Source organism: Antechinus flavipes, chromosome 4 (assembly GCF_016432865.1).
Source record: "Antechinus flavipes isolate AdamAnt ecotype Samford, QLD, Australia chromosome 4, AdamAnt_v2, whole genome shotgun sequence".
Taxonomy (NCBI): Eukaryota; Metazoa; Chordata; class Mammalia; order Dasyuromorphia; family Dasyuridae; genus Antechinus; species Antechinus flavipes.
Window position 1 is genome coordinate 319,617,333 of NC_067401.1, and position 13,249 is coordinate 319,630,581.

Genomic DNA, 13,249 nt, shown 5'->3' on the forward strand with positions numbered 1-13,249 from the left:
TTCCAGAAGTTTTTCAAAGTTTTTCAAACAGAATAGCTAAGTAACATGCCTTGAAATTTTCCCTCAACCCCATGTTAAGCGGTAGGAAATGAATAAAAATAACCAGAAAAGTAGATATAATGGAGTTGATTTGTATACAAATAACATCATAAAGAATTTTAAAATTAGGTTTCATGATTAATATTGCTTCTAACTTATTTCTGTAACTTTCTTTCTCAAAGACTCCTCTATTTTGGCAAACACCGAAGGCAAGAGTATATCAAGCCAGGGAAAAGGCAAGGTAGGTGAAGACACCCACCCAAAGCTTGGGAGAGACATTGGTAAACAATAAACAATAACTACTTTTTATCCACTAACATTTTAATTTAAAGAAACTGAGTTGGAATTTCCTAGGTTAGGAATATCCTCTTGTCCAGAGTGGAAACAGAGAATACTTTTAAAATATCTTTTATGACTTCACATTTTTATGTGGTTAGAAGCAAAATTAAATATACTGCAAAAATCTCAAGAGAAAAACAATTAAAAATTTAATAATTCTTTATATATTTGATTTTAGTCAAACTTTTTCACTTACCATTCTTTCTCAAGGCAATTATCATTCTAACTAAAACTGATTTTTCACTATATTTTTCAACGGAATAATTTTTAATCATTCATAGTCATTTAATTACAAATCCTTGACTATCTTAATTTCTAAACAATATTTTAGTTTTTGTTATACAGCATTCTCAAGAATGGGGAGAGAGAAGGCTAAATTATGTTTAATAAAGGAGCCAGCGACCAAGTATAGAAACCAACATTAAGTTTTTTTGTAGGATACATAATACAAAGTATAATTAACAATATGAAAAGTTTTAGAGAAAAATAACATCTTTTAATTATACAGATATAATTGTTGCAATATCATTTAATTATTTAGAGACTTTTCTGACTGACCGCAGATCAGTAGTTGGCCCTTATGCAGAGGGACATCATTTATATATCAAAATATATTTCACAATCTGAACTTTAAAGTAATGAAAACTAAATATGATAATTTGGAAAAATTCATAATGTCTAGAGCAGGGGTCCTCAAATTACAGTCCATGGGCCAGATGCAGCAGGTAAGGAAGTTTATCCCTCTCACTCAGGGCTATGAAGTTTATTTAAAGGCCCACAAAACTATGTTTTTATTATAGTTCAGCTCTCCAACAGTCTGAGGGACAGTGAACTGGTCCCCTATTTAAAAAGTTTGAGGACCCAGCTATCAGGGACCTTAGAGAACTAGTTTAGCCTTTTTCTTTTCAGGTTTCTAGGAAAGTAATACCAAGAGATATATGAAGATTGCCCAAAACAAGATTAAAAAATTCTTTCTCTGATTATAAAATACTCTCACTCCTTTTTTCCCTTTGCCTTGAATCCCCTAACCCTTTTCTTCCCCATCATTGTGACCTCCACCTTCTTCACTAGAGAGTTCTTTCCTGAGTCATCACTTACCCCTGCCCAAGCACCCTCTCCTCCTTTGCACATCTTGCTCACCTCCACACTGTCTTCTTGTCTCAAGTCCCTGGTTCATCCCTCTTCCCCCTCCACACCCCCCGCCCCCAATCAAGCCCCAGCCTTGTGTTATGCATATGATTTGCTGTCTTCATTTGTATTCAAATACTGTTGAACAAAGTTCTACTACTGTTTCCTTCATCCCTTTCACCAAAAAAAAAAAAAAAAAAAACCTTTTTGCTGATCCCATTCTTTCATTTGCATTCATTTTTGAAAGTTAAAACTTCAGAAAATATTTTGTCAAGGGTTTTGGATAACTAAGGAAATGATGTCTTCAACACTTCTCTCATACTAATTACCACCATTATGTATTGATTCAAAGAGGATTTATTTCTTTAAAGAATGATATTCATAAACTTTCAACACTGATGCATCTCAGGTTTTCATTCTCTCCTTGTTCATTTATCATGCTGTTACTCCTTAAACTCTATTTTCATGTGTTATGGCCTCACTGAAGATTGGAAATATAAGAGACAGAAATCAACGCTTTTTTGATTTTTCTTAGTCAGAGGTTGGCAAATGTTGGCCTACAATCCAATATCCTCCTATTTTTTTTACCACCTCTTTCCCCATTTCACAATAGTTTTTACAATTGTAAATAAAGTTTTATTGTATTTGAAAATGTTTAACAAAACTATTCATAACTCAGAGGCTATTCAAAATAGGCAGCACATAATAATATAAACTATAATCAGACTCAACTGGCACAAGCAACAGTGTGGCAACTAACTGCCAAAACTTTCCCTATTTGATCTTGATCCCTATTTTTCCTGAAGGGATGTCAATAGAATGCAGGACTAAAGAATAAGCAAAACTGTAGTTCAAATCTTGCCTAGACTAGACACTTGCTAGCTATGCAATCTAAGCATGTCATAACCACTGTGTGCCTTAATTTCCTCATCTGTAAAAAGAGAATAATAATAGTATCTACCTCAAAGATTAGTTAGTAACAGAACCAAATTTGAACCTTAATTCTTCTAATAAAATATCCAAGACTCTTTGTATTATACTTCACTCACTCTTTGTGACCTCTACTTTAAAAAATTAATTAAAAAAAAAAAAGTCACACGTGGCTCTTTTCAACAATGAGATGATTCAGGCCAGTTCCAATGATCTTGTGATGAAGAGAGCCATCTGCACCCAGAGAAAGGTCTGTAGGAACTGAGTGTAGATCACAACCTACTGTTTTTACTCCTTTCATTGTTGTTTGCTTATATTTTGTTTTCTTTCTCATCTTTTTCCTTTCTGATCTGATTTTTCTTGTACAGCATAATTGTGGAAATATGTATAGAAGAATTACACATATTTAACATATACTGAATTATTTGCCGTCTGGGAGAGGGAGGCAAAAAAAATGGAACACAAGATTTTGCAAGAGTGAATGTTGAAAATTATCTATGCATCTTTTGAAAATAAAAAAAGCTTTAATTAAAAAAAAAATTTAACAACCCCCCCAAAAGTCAGATTAACTTAAATGTTCTATTGTATTAGCAAAAGAGTGACTATTTTTAAAAAATAATGAACAATATGAAATGTTAGTTTAGTTGAGATTTAAAAAATATGTAAAGTTAAAAATCAATAGTTTCAGAAAAAGCTTACTTCTAATTTTTTGTTGATTTACTTGTGGTTTCATCTTCCTTTTGGAGTAAAACTTTTAAATTCAAAGTCTATTTTTTAAAAATTTCTGTTCAATCTAAGGTGTAGCTGTTGGATTCACTGTTTGGATTTGCTTCATATGTGAAAAACAAATTTACCTAAGAATCATAAAGGTGGTACTATAATGTAAAATAGAGTAAGGCATGAAGAGTTAAAAAGAATAAGAATATATTCAAATCAGCATACTGGTCTTTAAATAAGTTTTAGTTTCAGATATGCAGTTTTTCTGAAAACTCATTTCTATTAAGGCAGTTCTAGTATTGCCTTATCAAATCACAAGATACTTTTGGGCACTTTGGTATTAAACAAAACTAAAGTTAAAGAAGGATGGGACAAAAGCTGTAATAATTTGATTTGGATTTTTCTATTTTATCAATTCATCTAGTAATTTCCTTGAGGTTGAGTTTTGTTATTTAAATTGATTTTTAGTAAATGCATAAAATCTTCCAGGAATGTATTATCAAATAGAATGAAAAAACAAACAAAATTCATGACATACTCTACAAAACCAATTTGTAATCAGATCTAGTTTTATATGCACAATAACAAGCTAAAGAGTAAAAGGGAGGGGGGGAAAGAAATGCTAATTAAAAAAAAAAAAAAACTATATCCTTAAAACCCAGTATCTCTCACAACAAACTTTAACATTGGTTAAGAACAATTCTAATTGAGCAAATTACTTCTATATAAAAATCAGAGTTCTGGGGATTGAGATAACAAATATAAGGGACTTTTTAAATCGTAAAATGATAAATAAATGCTAACTGTTATTAGTAAGTCTACTGTTACTTTTACCTAAATGTTACCAAGATCGTATAATTAAATATATACTTTTTTGAGACTGAAATTTTTTATGCATATTTAGATACCGTTATGCAATGTCAAAGAGAAAACTAATAATCTAGATAAGCAATAAAGGAAAAAAAAGGTAGATTCTGGCATTAGAATAATCTATTTTAAATTTGACTCTCTTTTAGAATTAATGCAAAGGGAAATGAAGAAATTAACATACATTTATAGGATATTTAAAAATTTTATAACTTACAATTCCAACTCTCTAAACAAATTCTGTTGTATATTTTTCAAAGCTGTTACTTTATAATAACCAAACAATGAAATGTAATAATCTATCTTGCCACTGGGTGTCAGGAGTTAGGTAAGGGTACAGTTCAAACTTCTAGAAATACTATAATAAAACTACTATCATCTTTGGTCCTACATAACGTAAGTTCATAATTTTGGGGAGAACTTCATATTTTTGAAAATTACTTCTTACCCAGGTTGTTGAAATCAATGTCACAGAAAATCCTGACACAATTGTAAAGCCACACAGACATTTACACATACAGTCACATCAGAAGAAATTCGTTTAATGTTTTCTCAATTTAACTTTAACAGTTAGTATCATTTTGACAATTAGTTACAATTTCAGTAACTGGTTGTTTACTCTTTGGTCAATGATTTGCTATGCAGAATCTGCCTTCTCAACAGTTAGCTATAATAGAAAACTCTGCATAGAGATGCATACCTTTTGCAGTGCAAGTTTCATTAGGAGGCATTGCTAGAAGTCGGTCACCAGTCTGGATATAACCAGCTTCAATTTTGCCAGTCACACAAAATCCAGATCCTTGATCTGTAAAATGTCAATACTTTAAAATGATTTAAATCCATATAACACTGTATTGCTAACACTCTATTACCTAAACAGTAAAATGCTGAGGTTGAACTAGATGATTTATAAGATTCCTTTAAAATTCTAAAATTCTAAGTCTTATGTTTCCTCCGCCTATGAATTTATGAGGCTCCAAATAAATTATTCATATTTCAAAGTATCTCTTAAGATATTTTAATTTTAATTGACACCTGCCTGTGTTACATATATATATATATTCTACTCATTTTGGGGTATTTTCTTGGAAGAAATAAAATAATAGTTAAACTTTAAGTACAGTCAGAGATACATGGCATTAACTTCAAATTATCCAAACACTGTGAAATCTTCTTTATAAGGCAGATTTCCTTCTTCTTTGGTTTTCACTGAGAAATTTCTTTAAATTGTTTTTGAAAGAGCTAGATTACATTATGAAATGCAAAGTAGATAATTCTCATTATATTTAATTATTATTGTTATTATTATTTTCTACAAACAAAACCAATACAGCCAAGATTAGAAGGGAGGGAGAAAATTGGGAAAAAATGTTTACATTCAAGGTTTCTGATAAAGGCCTCATTTCTGAAATATATAGAGAACTGACTCATTTTTATAAAAATACAAGCCACTCTCCAATTGAGAAATGGTCAAAGGATATGAACAGACAATTTCCAGATGAAGAAATTAAAGGCATTTCTAGTTATGTGAAAAAATGTTCTAAATCACTATTGATCAGGAAAATGCAAATTAAAACAACTCTGAGGTACCAACTCACACACCTCAGAATTGCTAATATGACAGGAAAAGAAAATGACAAATGTTGGAGGGGACATGGGAAAACTGGGACATTAATACATTGTTGGTAGAATTGTGAACTGATCCAACCATACTGGAGAGCGATTTGGAACCTATGCACAAAGGGCTATCAAACTATGCATATCCTTTGATCCAATAGTGTCTGTATCTCAAGAAGATCATAAAAAGAAAAGAACCAACACATATGTGCAAAAATTTTTGCAGCAGCCTTTTTCGTAGAGGCAGGGAACTAGATACTGAGTAGATGCTCATCAGTTCAGGAATAGCTAAGTATGTTATGGTATGAGAATGTAATGGAATATTATTGTTCTATAAGAAACAATGAGCAGGCTGATTTCTGAGAGGCCTGGAGAAACTTACATGAACTGATGCTAAGTCAAGTGAATAGAACCAAGAGAACATTGTACACAGCAACAACAAGATTATGTGATGATCAACAGTGATGGACTTGTCTTTTTTCCACAATGAGGTGATTCAGGCCAATTCCAATAGACTTGTGATGGAGAGAGGCACTTCCAGAAAGAGGATTGTGGGGACTGAATGTGGATCACAATATAGTATTTTCACCTTTTTTTTATTGCTGTTGTTTACTTGCTTTTCTTTCTCATTTTTTTTTTTTTTTTTGCTTTTTGATCTGATTTTTCTTGTGCAGCATGATAATTGTGGGAATGTTTAGAAGAATTGCACATGTTTAACCTATATAGGATTACTTGCTGTCTGGAGGAGGGATGGGGGAGAACACAAGCTTTTGCAAGAGTGAATGTTTAAAATTACCTTTGCATGTATTTTAAATAAAAAGCTATTACCAAAAATAAAATCGTTCTTGAATAACAATGTTATTCTATTAAGTATAACAATTCTGTAATTCAAATTAATTCATGTTTCTTAAAACTTCTTTTCTTTTGATTATCTTTATGTTGTCTTAATCGGCATCTCTCTCTCTCTCTCTCTCTCTCTCTCTCTCTCTCTCTCTCTCTCTCTCTCTCTCTCTCTCTCTCTCACACACACACACACACACACCCACACACAAAATATCAAAACCTCCTTCTAAATAATTCATTCAATTGAATGTACCATTTAATCCCTATATCCCTATTAATGACAAGTAAATTTATTTATTGCAAAAGAAATGACAGGTCATTGAAAAGTAATACACACTGCATTTTAGGGTACAGAAGAGAACATCACATTGGGAACCAGGAGACCTAGGTTCTAGATCCTAGGGGCTCTGCCACTAAATCACCAAACAAGTCATAAACTCTTTGGCCCTTAAGTTGCTCTTAACTCTATAGCCTATTACTCATTACTTAAACTTTTTTTATTTAATACTCCTCTAAAATAACCTATAGTGGATATATTAGATATATTCAGCTTTTCTACTTAAATTTTAGCACTTTAAAACTAAGCAATGATGCAAACAATAACTAAAATATGTATTTTTTTAATCTTCAAATTATACTTTCAGATTTCTGCATTTGAACATACATTTCTTCTTTATATAGCTAGCCTTTTAATTTACATGTAGTCTCAAAGAGTGATAATAAAATAACAGGTGCAATACCAGTTACCTGAACATAAAGACACCACAACTATGCCAGAAAGGTAACTTCAGTCCTTGGTGGGAAGATATTTGTTATGAGATACAAACAAAGGATCATCTAAAGTGTGAATGTATGAATTTATTTTTTCAGGCTTTTTTTTAAAAATAGGAATCATGTCTTCTGTTTCTTTAAATGACAAAGAAAGACTTCTGAAGACATTAATATCAATTATATAACTTTAAAAAGAACTGTAGAGGAAACTGTGGGACAGCCTCTTATAAGAGCATTACTAGAGGATGAAAATGTTCTTACTATGGATCACAACAAAAGTAGCAAAACTTATGAAAACCTAAGTAGCAAAGGATAAAAATTAATTCTTTCCATGGATACAAAAACAAGGAATCTTAAAACTGGAAGCCTCCTTGAAGATCACTAAGTTTAATTTCTCTTCTAATGGAAAAAAATTTTTTTCTATACTTCCCTATTAGATAGCTGTCCAATGTCTGATTGACTTCTACAAATAGGAAGGTAGCATAACAGATACTGTACTTGTACCTGGAGTAAAGAAGAGCCAAGTTCAAATTCAATCTCTGACACACTGAGCAGGTCCCTTAACTTCTCTTAGCCTTAGTTTTCTCATATGCAAAATATAGATAATAATGCCTACTTCACAGAGTTGTGAGGATCAAATGAGAAAATAAATGTCAAGTCCTTTTCAAACCTTAAGGCACTACATTAAGTTAGTTCTTACCAATACTATTCTTATTAATAATAAAAAAGTAGAGTCACTAATTTCTTCTTCTTGTTTTTTTTTTTTTTTTTTTTTTTTTTTTTTTTTTTGCTGAGACAATTGGGGTTAAGTGAATTGCCCAGGGTCACACACCTAGAAGTGTTAAGTGACTGAGGCCACATTTGAACTCAGGTCCTCCTGACTTCAGGGCTGGTGCTCTATACACTGCACCACCTAACTGCCCCAGAGAGTCACTAATTTACAGGAAAATTCACCCTACTACTGGATCAAATCTATGTGCTTGTTACTAAATTTTGTACTATGCAGAAGTTTGTTTTTCTTTAATTCTGATTCACTGATTTTAGTAATAACCTATGGAACAACATAAAAATTTTATTTACTTGCTAACCCTTTAGATATATGAAGAAAAATCATATCCCCACTTAGTTTTTCATTCAAAAACTAAATTTTTTCTGATGGATTATTATTGTTCTCTGGGAAATGATGAGCAGTATGCTTTCAGAAAAAAACAAACAAACCTGTAAAGTCCTCTATAAATAAAATGAAATATACTGGATACAAAGTAATAGCAATGTTCTGAGATGACCAGCTGTAAATAACTTGGTTATTTTCAATAGTGCAATCATCCACAACTACTCTGAAGGGGTTACAATGAAAAATCCTATCCATACCTAGAGAAAAAACTCAAGCTGCCCCCATAGTAAAATTTTAATAAAATTACAAAAATTTTATAAAATAATATGCCTATACTGTAAGAAAACAATCAACCTCTTTGAAAAAATGCATTACTGACCTTTAAAAACATCAGATACACATAATCTAAAAGGCTTTTCAATAGATCTTTGTGGAGGCTTGAAAGAATCTAAGAGAAAAAAAAGATAAAGCTTTAAAGATATTACAGTTCTAGTTTAAAGATATCTTTGCTTCTTAATCAAATTTCAACTCCATAAATAGTAACTTTTTATTAAAGAACTCTGATCAATTAGAATACAGAAAATATCAACAGGCAACTTAACTTACCAATTTGTTCTAACAAACATTGTCCTTTATACCATTTTGTTAGTTCACTTGATTGAGATTTTGTAATTAGATTTTCTCCACTAAGACCACTTGTAGGGATGAAGGCCACATCACTCTCCTATTTAAAAAGACAAAATTATGATAAAATATCAAAAAAAGATTTGTTGTTGGAAAAGGCAGAAAAATATTTTCTCATCACAGATGTGACTAGAATAAAATTATTGAGAATGGAAGGTTTTTCAGTCCTTTTCAGTCTGTGGAACACTGGTAAACAATGAGAAACTACCTATAGCCTTTTTTATGCTATGGGGAAAAACCCTGTTCTGAGTAAGGTAAGGGGCTACAAGGTAGAATGTTGTACACACTTTCACATGTATTAACTGTTAAATATTTAAAAATAAAAGCTTTTATTGAGCACCTCTTATGTACAAATCATTGCACTAGAGACTGTAATTAGAACATGTCATGTCCTAAATGCTTTCAGAACTTACAGTCTAGTAGAGAAAACAATGTACCAGAAAAACTATAATATAAATTATATTATGAAAGTATAGTAAGAGGGATACAAAATATATAGGTATTTTGGAATGGGAAGGAAGAGGCAAGTATACTTAAAACTGACAGGATTGGGAAGGCCATTAGAACAGCACATTCTCTTCTGTTACACATTAAATAGTATATAATTATATTAACCTCGAAATGTGAAGTGTTTTCGTTTTTAACCTTGTACTTACTGGTTCTTTTAAAAAAGAAAGGTAATATGGAAAAAGACTCAAAGAGGACTCGTCCTGAGACCTGGATTTTCATCCTTAATCTTTAAACCCATGAGCTTATGCCATATAGTTAGGGTGAAAGCTATAATATTTTTAAACATCGATTTCTTCATCTATAAAGTGGGGATAATACCACTACCACTTGTCCTGTAAAACTCACAAAACTTTTTATTTTTAATAATTACTTCTGTCTTTTTTTTATTATTATAGCTTTTTATTTACAAGATATATGCATGGGTAATTTTTCAGCATTGACAATTGCAAAACCTTTTGTTTCACTTTTCCCCTCCTTCCCCCCACCCCTTCCCCCAGATAGCAGGTTGATCAATACATGTTAAATATGTTAAAGTTAAATACAATATATGTATACATTTCCCAACAGTTATTTTGTTGTACAAAAAGAATTGGACTTTGAAATAGTGTACAATTAGCCCGTGAAGGAAATTAAAAATGCAGGCAGACAAAAATAGAGGGATTGGGAATTCTATGTAATGATTCATAGTCATCTTCCAGAGTTCTTTCACTGGGTGAAGTTGCTTCAATTCATTACTGTCATTGGAACTGATTTAGTTCATCTCATTGTTGAAGAGGGCCACGTGCATCAAAATTGATTATCATACAGTATTGTTATTGAAGTATATAATGATCTCTTGGTCCTCCCCATTTCACTCAATATCAGTTCATGTAAGTCTCTTCAGGCCTTTCTGAAATCATCCTGCTGGTCACTTCTTACTGAACAATAATATTCCATAATATTCATATACTACAATTTATTCAGCCATTCTTCAATTGATGGGCATCCATTCAGTTTCCAGTTTCTGGCCACTACAAAGAGGGCTGACACAACCATTCTTGCACATACAGGTCCCTTTCCCTTTTTAAAAAATCTCTTTGGGATATAAGCCCAGTAGTAACACTGCTACATCAAAGGGTATGCACAGTTTGATAATTTTTTCAGCATAGTTCCAAATTGCTCTCCAGAATGGCTGGATGTATTCACAATTCCACCAACAATGTATCAGTGTCCAACATTCTGCATTATCTTTCCTTGTCATTCTAGCTAATCAGACATGTGTGTAGTGGTATCTCAGAGTTATCTTAATTTGCATTTCTCTGATTAATAATGAGTTGGAGCATCTTTTCATATAGCTAGAAATAGTTTCAATTTCTTCATCTGAGAATTGTCTGTTCATATCCTTTGATCACTTATCAATTGGGGAATAGCTTGATTTCTTATAAATTAGAGTCAATTCTCTATATATTTTGGAAATGAGGCCTTTATCAGAACCTTTGAATGTAAAAATGTTTTCCCAGTTTATTGCTTCCCTTCTAATCTTGTCTGCATTGATTTTGTTTCTACAAAAACTTTTCAATTTGATATAATCAAAATTTTCTATTTTGTGATCAATGATGATCTCTAGTTCTTCTTTAGTCATAAATTCCTTCCTCTTTCACAAGTCTGAGAGGTAAACTATTCTATGTTCTTCTAATTTATTTATAATCTCATTCTTTATGTCTAGGTCATGAACCCATTTTGACCTTATCTTGATATACAGTGTTAAGTGTGGGTCAATGCCTAATTTCTGCCATACTAATTTCCAATTTTCCCAGCAATTTTTGTCAAACAGTGAGTTCTTATCCCAAAAGCTGGGATCTTTGGGTTTGTCAAACACTAGATTATTAACATTATTGACTGTTTTGTCCTTTGAACCTAACCTATTCCACTAACCAACTAGTCTATTTCTTAGCAATTACCAAATGGTTTTGGTAACTGCTGCTTTATAATATAATTTTAGATCTGGTACAGCTAGGCCACCTCCATTTGGTTTTGTTTTTTTCATTAATTCCCTTGAAATTCTTGACCTTTTGTTTTTCCATATGAACTTTGTTGTTATTTTTTCTAGGTCATTAAAATAGTTTTTTGGGAGTCTGATTGGTAGTGTGCTAAATAAATAGATTAGTTTAGGTAGTATTGCCATCTTTATGATATTTGCTCGCACTATCCAAAAGCATTTAGTATTTTTCCAATTGGTTAGATATGACTTTATTTGTGTGGAAAGTGTTTTGTAGTTTTGCTCATATAGTTTCTGATTTTCCCTTGGCAGATAGATTCCTAAATATTTTATACTATCAGTAGTTACTTTAAATGGAATTTCTCTTTGTAACTGTTGGATTTTGTTAGTGATATATAAGAATGCTGATGACTTATGTGGGTTTATTTTGTATCCTGCAACTTTGCTAAAACTGTGGATTATTTCTATTAACTTTTTAGTAGAATCTCTGGGGTTGTCTAGGTATATCATATCATCAGCAAAGAGTGATAATTTGGTTTCCTCATTACCTACTCTAATTCTTTTAATTTTTTTCTCAACTCTTATTGTCAAAGCTAGCATTTCTAATACAATATTGAATAGTAATGGTGATAGAGGGCAATCTTGTTTCACTCCTGATCTTATTGGGAATAGTTCCAGGTTACCCCCATTCCATATGGTGCTTACTGATGGTTTTAAATGGATGCTACTGATCATTTTAAGGAAAGTCCACTTATTCCTATACTCTCAAATATTTGTTTTTAATAGGAATGGATGTTGGATTTTATCAAATGCTTTTTCTGCATCTATTGAGATGATCACATGGTTTTTGTTAATTTGGTTATTAATATGATCAATTATACTAATAGTTTTCCTAATATTGAACCAGTTCTGCATTCCTGGTATAAATCCTACTTGATCATGGTGTATTACCCTAGGGATGATTTTCTGTAGTTTTTTTGCTAATATCTTATTTAAGATTTTAGCATTGGTCTATAATTTTCTTTCTCTGTTTTTAACCTACCTGGTTTAGGGATCAGTACCATATCTGTGTCATATAAGGAATTTGGTAGGACTCCTTTACTCCTTATTTTTTCAAATAGTTTATATAGCATTGGGGCTAATTGTTCTTTAAATGTTTAGTAGAATTCACATGTAAATTCATATGATCCTGGAGATTTTTTCTTAGGGAGTTGATGAATAGCTTGTTCAATTTCTTTTTCTGAAATGTTCTATTTAAGCAACTTACTTCCTCCTCTGTTAATCTGAGAAGCCTATATTTTTGGAGGTAGTCATCCATTTCACTTAGCTTATCAAGTTTATTGGCATAAAGTTGGGCAAAAACTCCTTATTATTGTTCTAATTTCCTCTTCATTGGTGAAAAGTTCTCCCTTTTCATTTTTAAGACTAACAATTTGATTTTCCTCTTTCCTTTTTCTAATAAGATTTATGAAAGGTTTATCTATTTTATTGGTTTTTTCATAAAGTCAACTCTTAGTTTTATTTATTAATTCAATGTTTTTTTACTTTCGATATTATTAATTTCTCCTTTTAATTTTAGTATTTCAAGTTTAGTATTTGACTGAAGGTTTTCAATTTGGTCTTTATTTCTAGCTTTTTAAGTTGAAAGCCAAATTCATTGATCTTCTCTTTCTCTATTTTATTCAAGTAAGCCTCTAAAGATATAAAATTTC

At 31.5% G+C, this 13,249-nt stretch overlaps 1 protein-coding gene across 2 annotated transcripts in view; it reads right to left on the reverse strand.

Moving 5' to 3' along the window:
• The window catches only part of HBS1L (HBS1 like translational GTPase), a 138,779-nt gene that overhangs the window by 20,456 nt on the left and 105,074 nt on the right, over positions 1 to 13,249 (reverse strand). For both annotated transcript variants that reach the window (XM_051997801.1, XM_051997802.1), the window contains exons 11-13: positions 8,972 to 9,089; positions 8,745 to 8,813; positions 4,721 to 4,825 (exon numbers count right to left, since the gene is read on the reverse strand). In XM_051997801.1, the coding sequence (XP_051853761.1) occupies positions 4,721 to 4,825; positions 8,745 to 8,813; positions 8,972 to 9,089 (292 nt within the window). The remainder of the gene's footprint in view (positions 1 to 4,720; positions 4,826 to 8,744; positions 8,814 to 8,971; positions 9,090 to 13,249) is intronic.